Raw genomic sequence first — 20,129 nt, 5'->3', positions numbered from 1 at the left:
GTAGCCTGAGGAAATAATCTAAGTCCCAAGCTAAACTACTTTGGATGTTTATCACACTGTCATACATAATAGTGGAAAACTGGAAACAGCAATGACCAGTGGTGGTAAAGTGGTCAAATAATTTTTCTTTTTTGAGACAGAGTTCCCCTGTGTCACCCTGACTGGGGTGCAGTGGTGGGATCTTGGCTTGCTGCAACCTCCGCCTCCTGGGTTCAAGCGATTCTCCTGCCTCAGCCTCCCGAGCAGCTGAGACTACAGGCATCTGCCACCATGCCCAGCTAATTTTTGTATTTTTGTAGAGATGGGGTTTCACTGTGTTGGCCAGGCTGGTCTCGAACTCCTGACCTCAAGTAAATCTGCCCACCTTAGCATCCCAAAGTGCTGGGATTATAGGCGTTAGTCACCATGCCTGGCCAAATAATTTCTGTATAATGCATTTACATAGTAGTTTACTACCTACTAATAAGTATGTTTTTAATAATTTTTGAAGACTTTATTATTATCATTATTATTATTATTTTGAGATGGTGTCTGGCTCTGTCTCTCAGGCTGGAATACGATGGCATGATCTCTGCTCACTGCAACCTCTGCCTCCCAGGTTCAGTCAATTCTCCCACCTCAGCCTCCTGAGTAGGTGATATTACAGGCACGCACCACCATGCCCAGCTAATTTTGAATTTTTAGCAGAGACAGGATTTTACCATGTTGGCCAGGCTGTTCTCAAACTCCTGACCTCAAGTGATGTGCCACCTCAGCCTCCCAAAGTGCTGGGATTACAGGTGTGAGCCACTGCACCTGGCCTGAAGACTTTAAAATGAAAAGTAAAAATGCATAATACATAGTGAAAAGGTATAAAAGATAGAGTATAATGATAACGTGTGTGTGTGTGTGTGTGTGTGTGTGTGTGTGAGTGAGAGAGAGAGACAGAGAGAGAGAGAGATGAACAGTAAAAACCCTGGAAGAACCCAAAATACCTGCAAATGCTAATAGTTGACTTAGTAGGATGATAACCTTATAGGTGATAGACATTTTTTGAGATTCTCTAAGTGTTTTCTAATGCACATGTTATTTTTATAAGTAATAAGAACTACCCTTTTTTAAGGACTTATCATGTGCTACAGTGCTAAACATTTTCTACACATTATTTTTTTCTTAACCTCTATAGCAACTCAGTGATATAGGTACTCTTGTTTTTCAGATGAACCAACCAAAGCTTAGAGAGGTTAAGTAACTTTCCCAAAACTGTACAGCTTATAAGTAGAACTGGACTCTGAACAGTATCCCCGCAAAACTTACAGAAAGTCAATACTGACCAGGTGTGGTGGCTCACACCTGTAATCCCAGCACTTTAGGAGGCCCGGGTGGGTAGATCACCTGAGGTCAGGAGTTCAGGACCAGCCTGGCCAACATGCTGAAACCTCATCTCTACTAAAAATACAAAAATTAGCCGGGCATGGTGGTGGGCACCTGTGATCCCAGCTACTCAGGAGGCTGAGACAGGAGAATTGCTTGAACCCGGGAGGCGGAGGTTGCGGTGAGCTGAGATCCCAACATCGCATTCCAGCCTGGGGGACAAGAGGAAGACTCCATCTTTTTTTTTTTTTTTTTGAGACCGAGTTTCGCTCTTGTTACCCAGGCTGGAGTGCAATGGCGCGATCTTGGCTCACCGCAACCTCCGCCTCCTGGGTTCAGGCAATTCTCCTGCCTCAGCCTCCTGAGTAGCTGGGATTACAGGCACGCGCCACCACGCCCAGCTAATTTTTTTATATTTTTTAGTAGAGACGGGGTTTCACCATGTTGACCAGGATGGTCTCAATCTCTCGACCTCGTGATCCACCCGCCTCGGCCTCCCAAAGTGCTGGGATGACAGGCGTGAGCCACCGCGCCTGGCCGACTTCATCTTAAAAATAAAAGTGAATAGTGTCATTCAGTACCGGGATGAAAGCTGATACGTGGTATTGGTCTGCATGGCCTGTGAGTTTCTGATCCAAGTCTACAAATGCCTATGGACTCCACCTCAGATGCCCCTCTTGCTGTAGTCCTGCTTGTTGGGCAGCCCCGGTCTAACCTCCTGATCAGTCCTTCCAGGCAGAGGTGACCCTGTTCAGAGATGTGCAGGGACTTCCAGGTTAGTGAGGCCCCGAGTACAGGCAGAACAGAGGCAGTTGCTGTCCTGGGTCTGCCCAGCATGACAGGGAAGGAGAGGGGATGCTTTCCACTCTGCTGATAGGAGTCTCCCTTAAGCTCACCTGTCAGGATCCGGGTGTCTGGCAGGATGCCGGGCCTTGGGCAGCTGTGCTCTGGAGCCTCACAGCTCATGGGACTTTTTTTCTGAGATTGGGGTCAGCTGGGGAAAGAGGGTTTCTCTCCTGCAGCCTGGCGCTGGGGCCCTGGGCAGCGGCCAGGACCGGCCTTACCCTCCGTGCGTGACTACTGCTGCTGAGAGCGAGGAGTCACCCTGGCTTGGCAGCACTGTGCTGACAGGAATGGGGTTCAGGCATAGTTTTAGTTTGGCTCTGAGGGAAGCTGCTGGAGCCAGCAAGACAGGGGAACTCAGCTTTGGCGGAGAACAGAAACACATAAGCAACCGATGGGACGAGGGAGGGCAACGGGACTGGAATTGTCTTTAGTGCTGGAATTGCTTGCCCCACTCTTCAGACGGCAAAGCTAAGGTTTAGGAACGGAGTAACTAGGAGGATGCTTGGCGCTGGAATCCCGTCCAGTGTTCTGACTCCAGGGCTGCACGTGACTGCTGGGCCTGCTGCCAGATCCCAGCTCAAGTTTCTGATCCCCCAACCCTGCCCCTCACACATTCTGGCTGCTGTGGGGAAGGAAGAGCTTATTGCTAGTGTAACCAGCTTGGTGCTGCCTTCACTTGGCAAGAGGTCTGGTCTGCACCTCACGACACAGTTCCACTAGCAGGTTGGAAGTCAGATTCCAGGTCCAGCCCTCTCTAAATGCCAGGCTCTGCGGTTCCAGGCAGGGAACCAGCCCACACGCTGCAGAGTGGTCTGGGCCTCTGGGCTGGACGGCTTTAGGAACAGTCCAAAATTTCCCAGCTCTCTCCTGCCCCGGCACCAAGGAAGCTTCGTCCCTTGCCCCAGACCAGTGGCCCCGCAAGTGTGTGGGATTTGTTGAGTGATACTACCTCCATCTGCCTGGCTGGAAAACCCATTCATGTAGAAATGCTGGAAGTTTAAGAGGGGGGAGAAAAGCAATAATAAAGTAAGTGTGAGAAAGGTGGAGCTGACAGGCCTGGTGGGAGAGATGGTCATCTGGCTAGCTGCCTGGGGGTCTTCAGAGGCTCAAGTTTCTGTGTCTGCACTGAGCTCCCGCAGCCCAAGGCTCCACTTACCTCTGCTCCTCCCCATTCAGCAGCTCCAGTGTCCATCTGGAATCTCAACTATTGTTCGGGAAGCCAGACTTCTAGTAACTCTGGCCCGGAGGAAAGTACATATACATATATATGGAGATGGGGAGACATGGGGATGGGGGAAGGAGAGAGGGACACCTGGATGGAACAGGGACTGTCTTCCGGGCACCTCCCCAAGGACCTACACATTTAAACCCTTGTGGCTTAGAACTCTAAGCTCTGATCTGCATTGCAGGGGAGCATGCCAGTTGTTGGGGTGTTTGGAGCTGGGGCTTGTGTAGCAGGAGGTATTCTGGAACAGAGGAAGGAGCAGAGAGAAGGGAAGGCGCCTTCTCTGCTTTACTCAGGGTGAAGGAAGCTGTCTGCACCTGCTTCCCACGTGAGCTCAACTTCCCAGGAAGTATTTATAACGGAGGCCTCCAGCCCCCTGGGATTTGTGGGACAGTTTTAAACCATTGATTTTCATTAGCACTAAATCATTTCTCTTGGCTAATTGAAAAGGAACTGAGGATACTGAAAGTGGAGCCATTCACATGGACCAAATCAGCGAAAAATACCAATGTGCTGATGACATTTTTCAGTTGGGCGGCTCTGGGTTCCCTCCGAAGCTCAAAACATGCTTCTCTCTCAGAGGCCAGAGGTTGTGAGAAACAAGCCCCTAGAATGGAGAACCAGGAAGTGAACTGGGATTATTAGCAGGAAGGATGAAGGTAAGACACTTGGAAGACCTTCCGGCCTAGGGAGATGGGATGAGAGTCTCTGAGGGAGGTGTTGGAGGAATGCAGTGAACATCTCTTCGGCACAGGTCTGTTGGAGATCTCCATGTCCTGCCTCTGTTGACAGGCACAGGGGCAGGACACACTGTCTGGGGAAGAGCATTTGTCCTTCTCTAGACACAGGCTGGGGTGGTGGAGTTGCCTTGGGAATGCCAAGTCTGGGCAGTACGGTGTTCAGAAGCCTCTCCTGGGGAACGGCTGGGCTGGGCTTGGAGTAAGAGGTGAGATCTTGGCTATTGCTTGATCGCTTAACTATAAATGACAGGAAGCTACCTGAAAGTAACACAGCCAGCTCCATCTTAAGAACACATTGCCGTCTGGCCAGAAAGGAGACCATGCCAGAGTCTAAGAATAAGGACACTTCTGGCAGAGTCCTGGGCTCTGAGGGTGGCGATGGGGAGGGAAATGATCACTCCCACGGCTTGTGGACAATTCTAATCCCCATTCAGAGCCAGGAGCCAGTCAGGCTGGCGCTGGGGGTACTGAGCCCCACCCCCTCCCCATCCAAGTCCCAGCCAGCAGACCTCAGCTTCCCTTGCTTCCTGCCAAGGCTCTGCCCACTCTGCCCATGCCCACTCTGATGGAACACCACCACTGGCTGCCCATCCTTGTCTTTCTCTTGACACAGACTGGGGTGATTGCATTCTCTGCCAAGGATCAGGCCCGGCTGAATGGCCCCCAGCTGGTTTGCTGGAGCCTGAAGCCAGGGTCTACAGGCAAGAGCTTGGGGAAGGAGAATGGGCTCAGATTCTTCTACTATGGCCTCCCCACACCCACAACTCAGCTCTCCCTTCATTTCTGTCCTGAGAGTTGGAAGAGATTAGAGGCTGGACAAGAAGGATAAACACTTAGTAAATGACTGTTGCAGTCCTGTCCCCAGCCCTGGGACCTCCTCGCAATGCCCAGACTGGAAACGCTGGGGCCTTATGCAGAGAGGAGACCCTGTGGTATGGGGGAAGAGCCTGGAGTGAGGGGGTCACCCCAGGCTCTCCTGTAACTCAGTGGTTGACTTGGGACAAGTTACTTCCTCTCAAGCATAGGGATATTCTGATTTGCCTTTACACCCTTACCCCTAGCACGTGTGAGCTGGACAAGGTCTGTAACCCACAAATATTGGAAGTTGTGTGCCCACAGCGGGGCTGTTGGGGCTCATTTTTCTGGGGAAGCCTGTGAGCACACTGCTGGAGGCCTGGAGCCTCTGAGATGAGCTAGGATGGGGGGACACAGAGCACCTCCTCACCCTGGGCGGGGTGGGAAATGGGCCAAAGGGGAGGGACAGCAAGGGACAGAGAGGACAGGTGGGAGAGTAAGCTGGAGATGTGTGTGTTTGTGTGTTTAAGAATGAACGTGAATGTGAGTTGTATGTAGAATTGTGTGTGGTGCAAGTGAGTGTATGTGTCAGTGTGTGAGCATGAATGTGTGTGTCTGTGTGAATGTGTGTATCTGTGTGTTATCAGTGTGTATATGTATTTGTACATTGTGTGTGCATATGTCAATCTCTGTATGTCAGAATGTGTGTGTGTGTGTGTGTGTGTGTGTGTGTGAATGTGTGTGTCTTGGTCCCTTCGGGTTGCTATAACAAAATACTTTAGACTGGGCAATTTATAAACAACAGAGGGCCAGGAGTGGTGGCTCATGCCTGTAATCCCAGTACTTTGGGAGGCTGAGGCAGGAGGATTACTTGAGCCCAGGAGATGGAGACCAGCCTGGTCAACACAGTTAAAAAACAAAATTATCAGACATGGTGGCACATGCCTGTCGTCCCAGCTACTCAGCAGGCCAAAGTCCCCCCACTTCAGCGATCCCCCCGAATCGCTTGAGCCCAGGAGGCTGAGGATGTAGTGATCCATGATAGTGCCACTGTACTCCAGCCTGGGTGACAGAGCTGCGACTCTATCTCTAAAAAAATAAGAATTAAAATTAAACATCAGGACTGTATTGCTCACAGTTCTGGAGGATGGAAGTCCAAAATGAAGATGCCAACAGATTTGGTGTCTGGTGAAGGCCTGTTCCTTATAGATGGTGACCTCTGTGTGTCCTCACACAGTAGAAGAAAGGGGCAGACAGGTTCCCTCAAGTTTCTTTATTTTTTTTTGAGATGGAGTCTCAATCTCTCGACCTCGTGATCCACCCGCCTCGGCCTCCCAAAGTGCTGGGATTACAGGCTTGAGCCACCACGCCCGGCCCTTCAAGTTTCTTTTATCAAGGGACTGAACCCATTCACAAAGGTAGAGCCCTCATGACCTAATCTCCTCCCGAAGGCCCACCTCTTGATAATATTGCATTGGAGATTAGGTTTCAACTTACGAATTTTGGAGGGGACACAGCATTTGAAGCAGGGCAATGTGTATCTTGTGTCTCAGCGTGTGAGTGTGCTTGTGTGGGCAGGGGTGAGTGAGTGTGTGTACGTTTTTGTGTGTGAGTGAGTGTTGCTTTGCGTGTAGGGTGATGGTCTGCGGGCTGCAGCAGTACAAGTCATATCTTTGAATTGGCACCACAGGACAAACTTCTCTCTTGCCTGAGGTGAAGCCCAAGTTGAGATTTGGTCCTGGGAGGAACTAACCGGGATTTCCAGGGCAGAGGGAGTGTATGTGTCAAATGTAAGAAAGCTTGCTAAGAGGCCTGTGTGTGGTCCAGGGATTCTGTCTGTGGCTCCTGGATTTATGCAGTCATTCCGTCCACTTCCTGTCTCTGAACAGCTTGCACCTAAGTTGTCTTCATATAGTCAGGAGTGCCTCAACTTCAGAAGGACCTCCATGAAAAGGGATCTCCCCATCTTTTTTTTTTTTTTTTTTTTTTTGAGACGGAGTTTCGCTCTTGTTACCCAGGCTGGAGTGCAATGGTGGGATCTCGGCTCACCGCAAACTGGGTTCAGGCAATTCTCCTGTCTCAGCCTCCTGAGTAGCTGGGATTACAGTCACGCACAACCATGCCCAGGTAATTTCTGTATTTTTAGTAGAGACGGGGTTTCACCATGTTGACCAGGATGGTCTCGATCTCTTGACCTCGTGATCCACCCGCTTCGGCCTCCCAAAGTGCTGGGATTACAGGCGTGAGCCACCGCGCCCGGCACCTCATCTTTCTTAACTAGCTCATGCTATGGTCTTAAATGCATTTATTTTGGAAACTTGGTCTGCTGTGTAATTTAGTTACCCTCTCCTCCCACCCTTGCACCAACCCCATATGAATTGGCTGTACTATTTGTACTCAAATAAGAAAACAGAAATTTAGACCGGGCACGGTGGCTCAAGCCTGTAATCCCAGCACTTTGGGAGGCCGAGGCAGGTGGATCACGAGGTCAAGAGATCAAGACCGTCCTGGTCAACATGGTGAAACCCCGTCTCTACTGAAAATACAAAAATTAGCTGGGCATGGTGGCACGTGCCTGTAATCCCAGCTACTCAGGAGGCTGAGGCAGGAGAATTGCCTGAACCCAGGAGGCGGAGGTTGCGGTGAGCCGAGATCGCGCCATTGCACTCCAGCCTGGGTAACAAGAGCGAAACTCCTCCTCAAAAAAAAAAAAGAAAACAGAAATTTAGATTAAAGGTGAAACATTCTGGTGGTAATGTTTGTGCTATTCTGACTGGAATGGCTGACAAAAGGTACTAATGGCTAGGTGTGGTGGCTCACACCTGTAATCCCAGCACTTTGGGAGGCTGAGGTGGGTGGATCATGTGAGGTCAGAAGTTCAAGACCAGCCTGGCCAACATGGCAAAACCCTGTCTCTATTAAAAACACAAAAATTAGCTGTGCATTGTGGGACACACCTGTAATCCCGGCTGCATGAGAGGCTGAGGCAGGAGAATCGCTTGCACCCGGGAAGTGGAGGTTGTAGTAAGCTGAGATTGTGCCACTGCACTCCAGCCTGGGCGACAGAGCAAGACTTTAATAATAATAATAATAATAATAATAATAATTCACTTAGTCTTTATAACAACCCTTTGAGGTAGATATTGTTATCATTCCCATTTCACAGAGGAGGAAATGGGCTAAGGAGGTTAAGTAATTTGCTCAGGACCTCAAAGCAGGAAGCAGCCGTATCCAGACTTGTACAGGGGACTGAGGGGGCCGGGTGGGGTTGGGAAGATGGGGCTGGGGGGAAGAGGGGTGGTTCTGGCTCCAGGACTCTGTTTTTAGCTAACACTCTGTGCTGTGCAGTGTCTGTACCTCAGTGCTTGAGTTCAGAGCTACTCCCATACTTTACTATGAATATTTTTCTCGTCCTCTTTTTCTTTTTTCTTTTTTTTTTTTTTTCTCATATCCAGCCCCTAGATACTCTGGTTAAAATGGTCGGACCTTTTCGAAATGGGCAGGTTCAGTGCATTCCCAAACGCAATCGCGGCCCCTTTAACAGGGCCACTGCAGGAGGAGCTGTCCTATCAGCACCACGGCCGCAGCCCCGCGCGCCCCGCCCCCTCTCCCCCCAACTCCGGCAGCCGCTGCGGGAGCCTCAAGGGCAGAAAGGGCGGTGGAGAGCGGGGCCGGGAACTTGTGACTGGCGAGCTCTCCAGACCCGGGAGGGAGGGACCGCCGCCAAATACTGGTGCTCGCCTTCCCTTCCCCTCGCCCCGCCCCTGGCCCCCGCAGATCTGAGAGAGCTGGTGCTTAGGCTCTCACCGCCCTCTGAGCCAGAGCGAAATATTTATAGGCCCAAAATACTTCCTTGCTCTGGGGTTTGCAGAGCTTTCATGGCCAGGTAGCCTCCATTTGTCCTGATGGGGCGGGGCCTGGCGCTGGAATGAAGCTGAAAGGCTGGAAGATTGGAGTGGAAAGGAGTCAGGGCTGAAGCCTGGATTTAGGCTGTAGGGTGAGAAGCACAATCTCTGAAGCTAGACCGTTTGGAGCTAATCTTGACTGCCATTTACTAGCTGTGTGATCTTGAGAAAGTTCCTTACCCTCTCTGTGCTTCAGTGTCCTTGCCTCTGAAGTGGGAATGATAATAATAGCACAAACTTATAGAACTATTTCCAGTTAATACAGGCAAAGCACTTAAAACAGTGCTGACAGGCAGTCAGCAAATGCAGCTAAAAGGTGTTTGATTTAAAAATAAAGTAAATAAAGTACCAGGGTGAGGATTAGAGAGCAGACAGTTGGGATGTAGACTGGAAAGGGAGGAGTGAGAAAAGTGTATTGGGTGCGGCTGATACATAGTTTTCAGGGACAGGGGCTGTCTCACTTTGCCTGGGAAGCCACCAGCCTCTCAACTGACCTGCCATCCAGCAGACTGTCCCATTCTGTGTTTGAATTTAGCAACTTTCCTTTGGGAGGAGGGACAGCTGTTCTCCTTAACATAATTCCCTTCTCTCTCTCTCGCTCTCTCTCTCTCTCTCTCTCTCTCTCTCTCTCTCTCTCTGGACAGAATCTCACTCAAATGCCTAGGCTGGAGTGCAGTGATGCAATCTCTGCTCACTGCAACTTCGGCCGCCTGGGTTCAAGCGATTCTTCTGCCTCAGCTTCCCAAGTAGCTGGGAGTACAGGCATTAGAGCCTGCTACCGCACCTGGCTAATTTTTGTAGTTTTAGTTGAGACCACGGTTTCACCATCTTGGCCAGGCTGGTCTTGAACTCCTAACCTTGAGATCCACCTGCCTCGGCCTCCCAAAGTGCTGGGATTACAAGCATGAGCCACCATGGCCGGCCAATTTCTGCCATTTCTGGAGCACTTTCCGTGTGCCACTCACCACGCTAGATGCCTTGTCTTTCCTCTCTCATTTGATCTTTATAAAACCCCATGACTGCTTATTGCAGATGAGGATTCTGGGCTCAGAAAACTTAACTTGTCTAAAGCCGCATAGCAAGAAGTAGCAGAGCTAGGATTTGAACCCAGATCTTCAGATTCAAAAGCCTTTACTCTTTCCATTACACGTTTTTTAAGCTGTCTAGTATCCTGCTCTTTCCACTGTGGTGGGCACTTAGGTATTATCATATGAAGCATGCACAGTGTTGTTCGTGTTGATGCTCCAGGTTTCTGATCCAGACCTGGCAGTTGTTCTCAGCCTCTTCTGCTTTGCTGGAAGCTCAGGAGAACGAGGCAGCTCAGTGTCTATCCCTGGGTACATGGGATGGAGGGACACTTGAAAAAGAAGATTTTTGTTTTTGTTTTTGTTTTGTCCCTGTGATCATAATAACAGAAATACTTGTGGAGTCCTTACTATGTGGCAGACACTATTCAAACACTTTCTGTTTATTAACTAACTTACTCTTCACAGTAACTCTGAGTAGATCCTATCTGAATCTCGTTTTTTTTTTGTTTTGTTTTTTGTTTTATTTTGAGACGGAGTCTTGTTCTATCGCCCAGGCTGGAGTGCAGTGGTACAATTTCGGCTCACTGCAACCTCTGCCTCCTGGGTTCAAGCAATTCTCCTACCTCAGTCTTCTGAGTAGCTGGGATTACAGGTGCGTACCACCACACCTGGCTAATTTTTGTGTTTTTAGTAAAGATGGGGTTTCACCATGTTGGTCAGGCTGGTCTCAAACTCCTGACCTCATGATCCACCCGCCTTGGCCTCCAAAGTGTTGGGATTACAGGCCTGAGCCACTGCACCCAGCTCAATCTCATTTTACAAAGGGGAGAACTCAGAGGTTCTGCAATTTGCCTTAGGTCACACCACCAACAAATGACAGAGCCAAGCTTTAGACCCAAGCATTCTGGCTCCAGAGTTTATTTTCTAACGACTGTACCACAGAGCTCTTTAAAGAGCAGGGGTCTGTACTGGGGCACTGATGGATAGACCCAGGGGCATGAGGAGTTCCACCATCAAATCCACTACTTCCCAGACCTCAAACCACCAACTACCAACCCCACTGCTCTTCCTAAAAGCCACCCTAGATCCTGCCTCCCTGACAGACACGACATCTAAATCCCCATGGCACTCTGTTTCTCTCTCTCTCTCTCTCTCTCTCTCTCTCTCTGTCTGTCTGTCTCTCTCTCTCCCTCTTTTTGAGACAGAGTTTCACTCTTATTGCCTAGGCTGGAGTGCAATGGCGCAGTCTCGGCTCACTGCAACCTCTGCCTCCCAGGTTCAAGCAACTCTCCTGCCTCCTGCCTCTGCCTCCTGAGTAGCTGGGATTACAGGTGTGTGCCACCATGCCTGTCTAATTTTGTATTTTTAGTAGAGACAGGGTTTCTCCATGTTGGTCAGGCTGGTCTCGAATTCCTGACCTCAGGTGATCCGCCCACCTCGGCCTCCCAAAGTGCTGGGATTACAGGCGTGGATCGCTGCGCCCAGCCTGTTTTGTCTCTCTTGACACACACACTGCACATGTTACTTGTCACGAGTGTTCATGTGCTTCTTCCCCACCAGATTGCTAGCTCCTAGAGAGCAGAGCCTGGGTCTCAGCCATCGCAATTGCCACAGCACCTGGTACATGGAAAGTGCCCAGCCAAGGTGTGTGGTTGTTGAACAAAGAGATCCTGCCATGAATCTTTTTGTAAGTGCAATGTTCTTTTGGAACACAGAGTACTCATTCCTTCATGTCATTTATTGAGGACTAGGATCCCCAGGATGAAGGAACTAAAGAGCAATGAAACCCTCCTCTTGTTCACTGAGGTTAAGTGAAATTTCAGATCCAGGCACTTAGAAAGAGAAAGAGCAAAGAAAGCATCTTTGGAGGTAGGAGATCTTCATAGGAGTTCCCGATCTCTCTCTCTCTCTCATTCTCTCATTGTGTCTCTCTCTCTCTCTCTCTCTCTCTTTCACACACACACACACACACACACACCCCCTCACACACACTCTCTCCCGTAAGAAAGAAACACTCTCCTTGCTTGCACCTCCAGCTCTAGCCCAAACTTCTGCCCTTAAGACTCCCCAGACACATTGCAAAGTTATCACAAAGGCTGCTTGGCACTGACAGCCAAGCTCTTTGGCTTGAACAGACCCTTGTTTAAGAGACATAAGCCGGGCATCGTGGCTCATCCTGTAATCCCAGCACTTTGGGAAGCCAAAGAGGAAGGAGGATGGTTGAGCTCAAGAGTTTGAGACCAGCCAGGGAAACGTAGAAAGACCTCGTCTCTATTAAAAATAAAAATAGAAAAATTAGCCAGTGTGGTGGCGTGTGTGCTTATAGTTTCAGCTACTCAAGACACTGAGGTGGAAGGATCGCTTGAGCCTGGGAGATTGAGACTGCAGTGAGCTATTATTGCTCCACTGCTCTCCAGCCTGGGCCCTGTGTCGAGAACAAATAAAATGAAAGAGATAAAGGTCGGGCTCAGTGGGTCGGGCTCAGTGGCTCAGGCCTGTAATCCTAGCACTTTGGGAGGCCGAGGTGGGTGGATCACGTGAGGTCAGGAGTTCAAGACCAGCCTAGCCATCATGGTGAAACCCCGTCTTAAAAACTAATAAAAAATAATTAAAAAAAAAAAAAAAAAAAAAGAAAGAGACATAGATTGTCCTGCTTCTCAGACACATTTTTGTCTAACACTGAGGTCCAGGAGATGAGGGCTGTTATAGCCAACCTCGTGCATCTCAAGAGACCGAACATTAACCCCAACACACGTGGGTTGAGGTGGGGATTGAGGAGGAAGACTGGGATTTCAGGTCCCTGTCAGCAGGGTTGGGGAGGCTGGGGAAGAAAGGGGAGAGAATACACATGGGGAGTGGGATTTGAGCTGAGGCCCATAGATGAGGATGCCTCAAAAGCTGAAGGGTGAGGCCTCCGTGCAGGTGATCTCTCCTGGGGCTTAGACATGCCTGCTAGCTGCAGCACCCCATCTTTTTTTTTTTTTTTTTTTTTGATGAGACGGAGTTTCACTCTTGTTACCCAGGCTAGAGTGCAATGGCGTGATCTCGGCTCACCGCAACCTCCGCTTCCTGGGTTCAGGCAATTCTCCTGCCTCAGCCTCCTGAGTAGCTGGGACTACAGGCATGCGCCACCATGCCCAGCTAATATTTTGTATTTTTAGTAGAGACGGGGTTTCACCGTGTTGACCAGGATGGTCTCGATCTCTTGACCTTGTGATCCACACGCCTCAGCCTCCCAAAGTGCTGGGATTACAGGCTTGAGCCACCGCGCCCGGCTCCATCTGCATTCTTAATGGACTAAATGATTTGGGAGACAGCATGCTTGCTCTGAGGCTCTGTTTCCCTTCCTCTGAAACGAGGGGAACTTTTTCTACCCCACCTCACTCTCTATTGCTTTATGTTCTATCTGAGCAGCCTGAATAAAATAATGTCAGGAACATGTTTGGTCTCTTGAGATGCACGAGGTTGGCTATAATGGCCACACACACCACCACACTGGGCTAATTTTTCTATGTTTATTTTAGTAGAGACGAGATCTTGCTATGTTTCCCTGGCTGGTCTCAAACTCCTGAGCTCAAGCGATCCTCCTTCCTCCTTGGCCTCCCAAAGTGCTGAGAGTACAGGTGTGTAACTTGCCAGGAACTAGACATATATTAAACCTGCAGCCATACGGGATGAAGCGTATCTTACCCGCTCCCATCCATGCTGTCTGCAGTCTCACGTGGGCGATGCCCCTGTACCAACAAAGGCAAACAGCATGTAAGGTGGTTGGGAAAACTAGCTAGGTCTCCAGAGTGTTGGGAGAATATGAGGGAAAAGAGGCCGCCCCAGAGCTGCCTATGACTGACTTTCCTGGTTTCCCCCCTATAAAATGGATCCCCCCTTCCCACCCCCAACTCCATCTCTGGAAGGTCCCAAGCTCCAATCAGAGCAAGGTCAGAGCTGATCATGAAGGTTGGGGGCATGCAGGCAGAGCCTGGATACGCTCTTGGTGAGTGTGGCCACGGGGATCTGTCCTTGAGCCCCAGAGTCTAGTCCATCGCATTTGAATCACACCTCTCTGCCACTTTTTGGCTGTGTGTGTCCTTGGGCAGCTTACTTAACTTCTGGACCTCATTTTCTTGACCTGTGAAAGGGGTAATAAAACTTACCTTGTAAGGTTGTTGTTAAGAACTAGAAACAATGTCTTAATACAAGGGACTGTTACTCCGTCTAGGGCAGAAGCATATGCCAGGTGTCCTTAAAGATACTGAGTACCTGTGGGTCCTCGCTCCGAAGGCAAACCCGACAAGCTCCTTTGTAACCCCTTTCCCTAGGCTAAAATAACTCACTGTTTGGGGAGCCCTCCTCCGCCACCCCAAAGATGGTCTCATCCTCCCAGGCTCCCACCTGGGGCAATGGTTGTCACATCCTGTGTACATTCCCCTGCCAGTCTAGGTGAGGGCTATCAAGTTTCAGATAGAGGAGAGAGCAGGGCCCCAACTGCAGTGGAGAGGGAGGGGTGGGACTCTTGTGACCTACCATGGGAGTGTTTTAAAACCCTCCTCCCATCGAGCTTTCGAAAAAATGATGATCCAGGAAAGCAGCAACTGCGTCTGCTCCATTAGCAAGCGAAGGAGACGCAGCGCCTCAGCCTTAGGGCTCTCGTAGCTAGAAATCCAGCCAGCCCTAGCTATAAGGGACTGGGGGAGGTCTGAGCCAAGGGGCTGGGAGCCCAGAGATGCTTGGAGGACAATGTAGGTGAGTTGGGCTCTTGGTGGGGGGCGGTCATTGGGCAACACAACCTGAGTTGGGGAGGGACTCCCAGGAGAGATGAAGTCAAGATTTAGTTCTGGATTCTCTCACCAACACAGCTCCCAGAAGGGGTGGTCTAGGGTGCGGAATTGACTTTGGTCCCCACACTGGGATTTGGTGGGGATCGGAGCCCAGGGCAGAAGCACACACACCATGTAGCACATGGTCAGTGCAGGGAACGGAACCTGGGAATGCTGAAATCTCAGGGATGTGGCTGCAATTGGTCAGTAGTCACAGGCCCTTCTCATGGGTGGCCAGCTGGTTAGCTCTATAGTTAGTGCACAGCCTTGCTCTGTGCTATAGGCCAAGGTCAGCAGCTCAGGGCCCTTATGAGTCTTTGAGCAGGTCCACACTTTACTTCTCGTCCTGCATGGCATTGTCACAGATTCACATGACTGACCAGTAGAGGGGTGGCTAGATAGAAGGAGGATAGCAAAGTCAATCGACTCTCATCTCTGCTGAGAAAGAATTCTGACTACTGGCCTGAAGCCAGGATAAAGCATGGTGCTGCCTTCTGGTCTTAAAGAGTGCTTGCTTCTCCACCTGTCTGCCGTTCCTACATTTTGTCCTATCCTCATTTTGCAGACTGGACGTGGAGAGGCTGAATAATTTACCTAGATTCTTACAGCTGCAGGTAGTACCTGCTTACACTCTCCGAGTTCCCATTATGAAAGTCCTTCTCTGTCCTTCCTGTGGGGTTGTCCTTGGCATGCTGGGGCTGGGTGCTGGACAGGGTGCCCTTAGTGGGAGACTGTGGGCAAGTAGAGGGTGACTCAGGGTCCCTCAGTATGTGGCCAGGTGGGTGGGCAGGGAATGACATGAGCTAGAAGAGGAAGAGGCAGGAGGCAGGCAAGCCCTGGGTGTGGCCCTCCAGGCCTAGGCCGTGGGCAGCCACTGGAGAAGCAGAGGCGAGCTGGGCACACATCTCTTTGCTGTCCTTCTGCTAGATGAGGGTTGCTTTAGCTCATCAAATAATGGTATCAAGTCATTAAACTACAAATGAGAGAAAAGGATAAGGGAGACATAGCAATTCCCTTGTGGAATAATTCCTTGTGGAGCTTATTTCAGTTATTGCAGAGCAATCCAATAAGCCCTGACTCTCATGGTCACTTCAAACTGGAGTTTTAGAAATCCATCAATGCTCAAGGGTCTACACTGACTTCTTATAGCTTAGGCTGTAACTGGTCCCAGACCACAGAGTCAAAGTTCTGGGAAAGGTCAGCAACAGCTATAAACAATTCCACGCAGTCGCTTACCGCTTTCTCCATAATATGAAAGGGGGATCCCAGGGATCTCAAGGGAACTGGCCATTCTTTGGTGGTCTTTTCTCTGTCCAAATGTCCTTTGTCTTTTCTTTTTCTTCATCCAATGCCAATACACCCTTTGAGAGTCAAACTATTTTCATTGTACATAAATTTTTGTTCCCATCTGTAATCATTTTCCTAGCACACATTTTTAGGTTTGGCATTGTTCCCACAGCAGTGTATGAGGGCCGTATACTTTTTTTTTTTTTTTTTTTTGAGACAGAGTCTTGCTCTGTCATTCAGGTTGGGGTGCAGTGGTGTGATCTCGGCTCACTGCAACCTCCGCCTCCCAAACGATTCTCCTACCTCAGCTTCCCAAGTAGCTGGGACTACAGGCATGTGCCACCATGCTCAGCTATTTTTTTTTTCTTTTTGTGTGTTTTTAGTAGAGATGGGGGTTCACCACATTGGCCAGGCTGGTCTTGAACTCCTGACCTCAGGTGATCCGCCTGCCTCAGCCTCCCGAAGTGCTGGGATTACAGATGTGAGCCACTGCACCCAGCCTCATGGCCATATACTCTTACCAACACTGGATATTTTAATTTTCTATGATATAGTAAATTTGATAGCAACAAATGATAACTTATTTAATTTGCATCTCTTCGATTTCTAATGACGACTTTGGTTTTTGTTTTGTTTTGGCCTGTTGTATCTACTCTTTTGCAGTTGTCTTGTTCACAGGGTCTCACTCTGTTGCCTAGGTTGGAGTGCAGTGACACCATCTCAGCTCACTGCAACCTCTGCCTTGCAGGCTCAAGCAGTCCTCCGGCCTCGGCCTCCCGAGTAGCAGGGACTACAGGCACACACTACCACACCCAGCTAATTTTATTTTATTTTTTTATTTTTTGTAGAGATGAGGTTTCACCGTGTGGCCCAGACTGGTGTCAAACTCCTGGACTCAAGTGATCTTCCCCACTTGACCTCCCAAAGTGCTAGGATTATTGGTGTGAGCCACTGTGCCCTGCCTGCCCTTTATTCTCTGGGGTGTTTGCTTTTAAATATTGATTTGGTAAAGCTCCCTACATGTAAAGGTATTAATTCCTTGTTTTTCATAGTTGTTTCAAGTATTTTTATAGTTTATTTATTTATTTATTTATTTGAGATGGTGTCTCGCTCTGTCACCAGGCTGGAGTGCGGTGGCACAATCTCAGCTCACTGCAAACTCTGCCTTCCAGGTTCAAGTGATTCCCCTGACTCAGCCTCCTGAGTAGCTGGGACTACAGGCACCTGCTACCACACGCATGTAATTTTTTAATTTTTGGTAGAGACGGAGTTTCACCATGTTGGTCAGGATGGTCTCGATCTCCTGACATCAAGTGATCAGCCCGCCTCGGCCTTCCAAAGTGCTGGGATTGCAGATATGAGACACTGTGCCTGGCCTTTTTATAGTTTATTGATGTCTTGAACCTTTTGAAAAGGTTTTTTGCCCATACAGAGATTTTAATTTTTATGCACTCATGTCTATCAGTGTTTTACTTTATGATTTCTGCCTTTGATGTGGTACTTAGAAAGGCCTCTCCCACAACAAAATTATGGAAACACTCATGAATGTGTTCTAAAAATTATTTTATGGCTTCACTTTTTAACCTTTAACTCTTTAATCTATCTGGAACTGATTGTATGTATCTTTGAAAACTGCTTTAAATTCCCTTTGAAATGGAAGTGATTAATTCATTAATTAACATGGCAAGGAGGGGAAGCTGGTGAAGGGGGAGGGGTTGAAGATACAGGAGAGAAAGGCGATAATGAATGAGTCAAGGTCTGGAAGAGAAGGGATCAAGTGCTGTTGACAGGGGCTGCATAGGGAGCTGCCCTGAACCAAAGGTGGACACTCAGTCTCTTTTAGACGAGGGTGGCAGAGGTAGCAGAGGTCAGTTTTGACAGGGTGGGAGGTGGGTAGGAAACGGGCTAGAGAGGAAGGCTGTGAGCCAGGTGCCAAATGCCCAGTGACTATGGGGGTGGGGTTAGTAGGGAGGGACCAGGGAATGGCAGCAGCCTCAAGGGGTGGCATTTGCCAGTTTACAAGTTTATGATTTGGAGGGATTGTGATTAGCTCTCCCACCCTTGGGCCCCAACAGCATGTGGAGGAAGGTTGCACTCCACTGAAGAGGGTGCTGTAAGGAGAGCCAGGGGTCAGCTTTAGAGCCAGGGACCAGCTGCAGTGACGAGTGGAAGGAACATGCAGGGGAGAGGCTGAGAGCATGAGGAGTTTGTTTAGTGTGGAGGACATTCTAGACTCGAGGTACCAGGAGAGACCTGAGAGGGAGGCTGTGAGAAGGAGAGTCTGTCCCGGAGCAGTGAGCTGGACCAGAGTCAAAGAAAGTTAAATGAAGCCCATTTGTACAGCACATGGCAGTTCACAAGCACTTTCCCAGATGTGCTTGCAGATGAACCTCGTAACAGCTTTTCAGAGCAGAAAGGGAAAGGGATTTGCCCAGAGTCCGATGGGTAGCCAGTGACCCAGTCACGATGCGAACCAGGAGTGCCAGTGCCCAGCCTGGGTGCTCGAGCCTCCTCGCAGACCCCTACATCTTCTTTCTACACTTAGGGATGGAGGCTTGGTGGGGATATGCCTGACAGTCTTTTTTCCCCCTCTCCCTGCAGGACAATAGCCCACTCTTCCAGCCTCTTGGACAATGAATGGGATGGCCAATGTGAATCCCACCAGCCGCCTTCACTACGCCTCCTCCATCCCAGTGCCTCGTGCGTCTTCCCAGACCAGGATTCCTACACCGGGTGCTTCTCCCCAGCTGCGACCCCGCCAGGCTGGCCTGGCCCTGAGCCCACAGAGAGCGGCCTCCCCAAGACTGGGAAAGGCTGCAGGTCATTCTAGAAACTCCTCTCCTAGGGCCTCCCGGGGGAGAGGCTCTCCCAAGGCTGTTGGGGCAGTGAGGGAGTCAGCTGAAGATGGGGAAGGCCCCTCCAGTTCCCCGTGGAGTAGTCCCAGGACAACGCCGAAAGCAGCCCTCTCCAGCCGGGCTGCACCCAGAAGACTTGGTGAGAGACAAGGCACCCAGGGAAGGAAGAAGAAAGCCCAGGAAGGGCTTCCCGTCCGCCAGACCCGGGGCAGGAGCCCTTCTCGGATGAACTTTCATGGAGAAACACAAATACCAGGGGCTCTAGAAGATCGGAAGCCTCCAAGCTGCCCAGGAAAAGACCAAAGAGATATAAACTACAAAAGTTCTGGGACCCTCAGGTCTTTGGAGCCTGATGAGGGGGCAGCTTCATGGGCTTCCTCTCCGGTCAGCAGCCCAGTGCAGGGCAAACGCCCCTCTCCTGCTCCAGGGGCCATTAGCTTCTCCTCGGTCCATCAGCAGAGTCAGCCAGTCACAGCCACGGTGGCCCCCTTCCAGTACAGGTGAGCTGGGGAGCCGGCAGGGAGGGAAGGAGGAGGAGCCATGCTAGGACCAAGCTGCAAGCCTGAAGAGGACAGGGGCCCTGAGGAACAGTGGTTGGCAAAGTCCAGAGGGCCCCAGGGGATAGAACGAGGGTGAGGCAGGTGGAGGCCTACAGAGTTGGGGGCTTGGAGAGCTGAGATGGGATTGGGACCATAAAAGGGTCCCTAACCCAAGCTCTGGTCTTTCTTGACTCTGGGGAATCCACAGCAAAAAGAGGCTCACAAGGAGGGTACCTTAAAATGTCCGTTTTTGCTCTCTGGAACATAATGAAACAATTTACAGATTGGGGTGCCATAGAAGTCTAAGTAGCTAGACATATAGGTAGCATCAGTCTCACCCAAGTAAATACGGGGCATTTGCCAGCACTGTGAGTTAGACCAACTCTGCTGGCTTGGGCACTGCTCCTTCAGTTCATGGTAGGTATGTGCCCTGTAGGTAGGGAGGGAGGCACTTACTCTAGTGCCTTGCGCGTATCTGCTTATGTGCCTGGCACATCAGGACTTACTAACGCTTCTTAAACACACAGATAGGTGTTGCCATCATTGTTGGCGGAGGTGGCCAGGCCAGTATTCACAACAAGATGGCAACAAGCTAGTATCTCCAGCTTTTCTCAGACACAGCAAATCGATTGCATAGAAAAACACGTAGTCAACAATGCTCTTTTTTATGACCTCATTAAGTACACCACATTCTAATTACTAATTATTTTATAGTTTAGAAATGCCCAAATGCAAATTAAGC

At 49.9% G+C, this 20,129-nt stretch overlaps 1 protein-coding gene across 7 annotated transcripts in view; it reads left to right on the top strand.

The window, feature by feature from the left end:
• The window catches only part of NAV1 (neuron navigator 1), a 279,966-nt gene that overhangs the window by 66,642 nt on the left and 193,195 nt on the right, over positions 1–20,129 (top strand). For all 7 annotated transcript variants that reach the window (XM_074385049.1, XM_074385048.1, XM_074385044.1 and 4 more), the window contains exon 2: positions 18,595–19,348. In XM_074385049.1, coding sequence (XP_074241150.1) covers positions 18,627–19,348 — 722 coding nt within the window. In that variant the 5' untranslated portion in view covers positions 18,595–18,626. The remainder of the gene's footprint in view (positions 1–18,594; positions 19,349–20,129) is intronic.

Source organism: Saimiri boliviensis, chromosome 14 (assembly GCF_048565385.1).
Source record: "Saimiri boliviensis isolate mSaiBol1 chromosome 14, mSaiBol1.pri, whole genome shotgun sequence".
Classification (NCBI taxonomy): Eukaryota; Metazoa; Chordata; class Mammalia; order Primates; family Cebidae; genus Saimiri; species Saimiri boliviensis.
The sequence above is the reverse complement of the archived record's forward strand: the minus strand, read 5'-3'. Positions and strand labels throughout refer to the sequence as shown.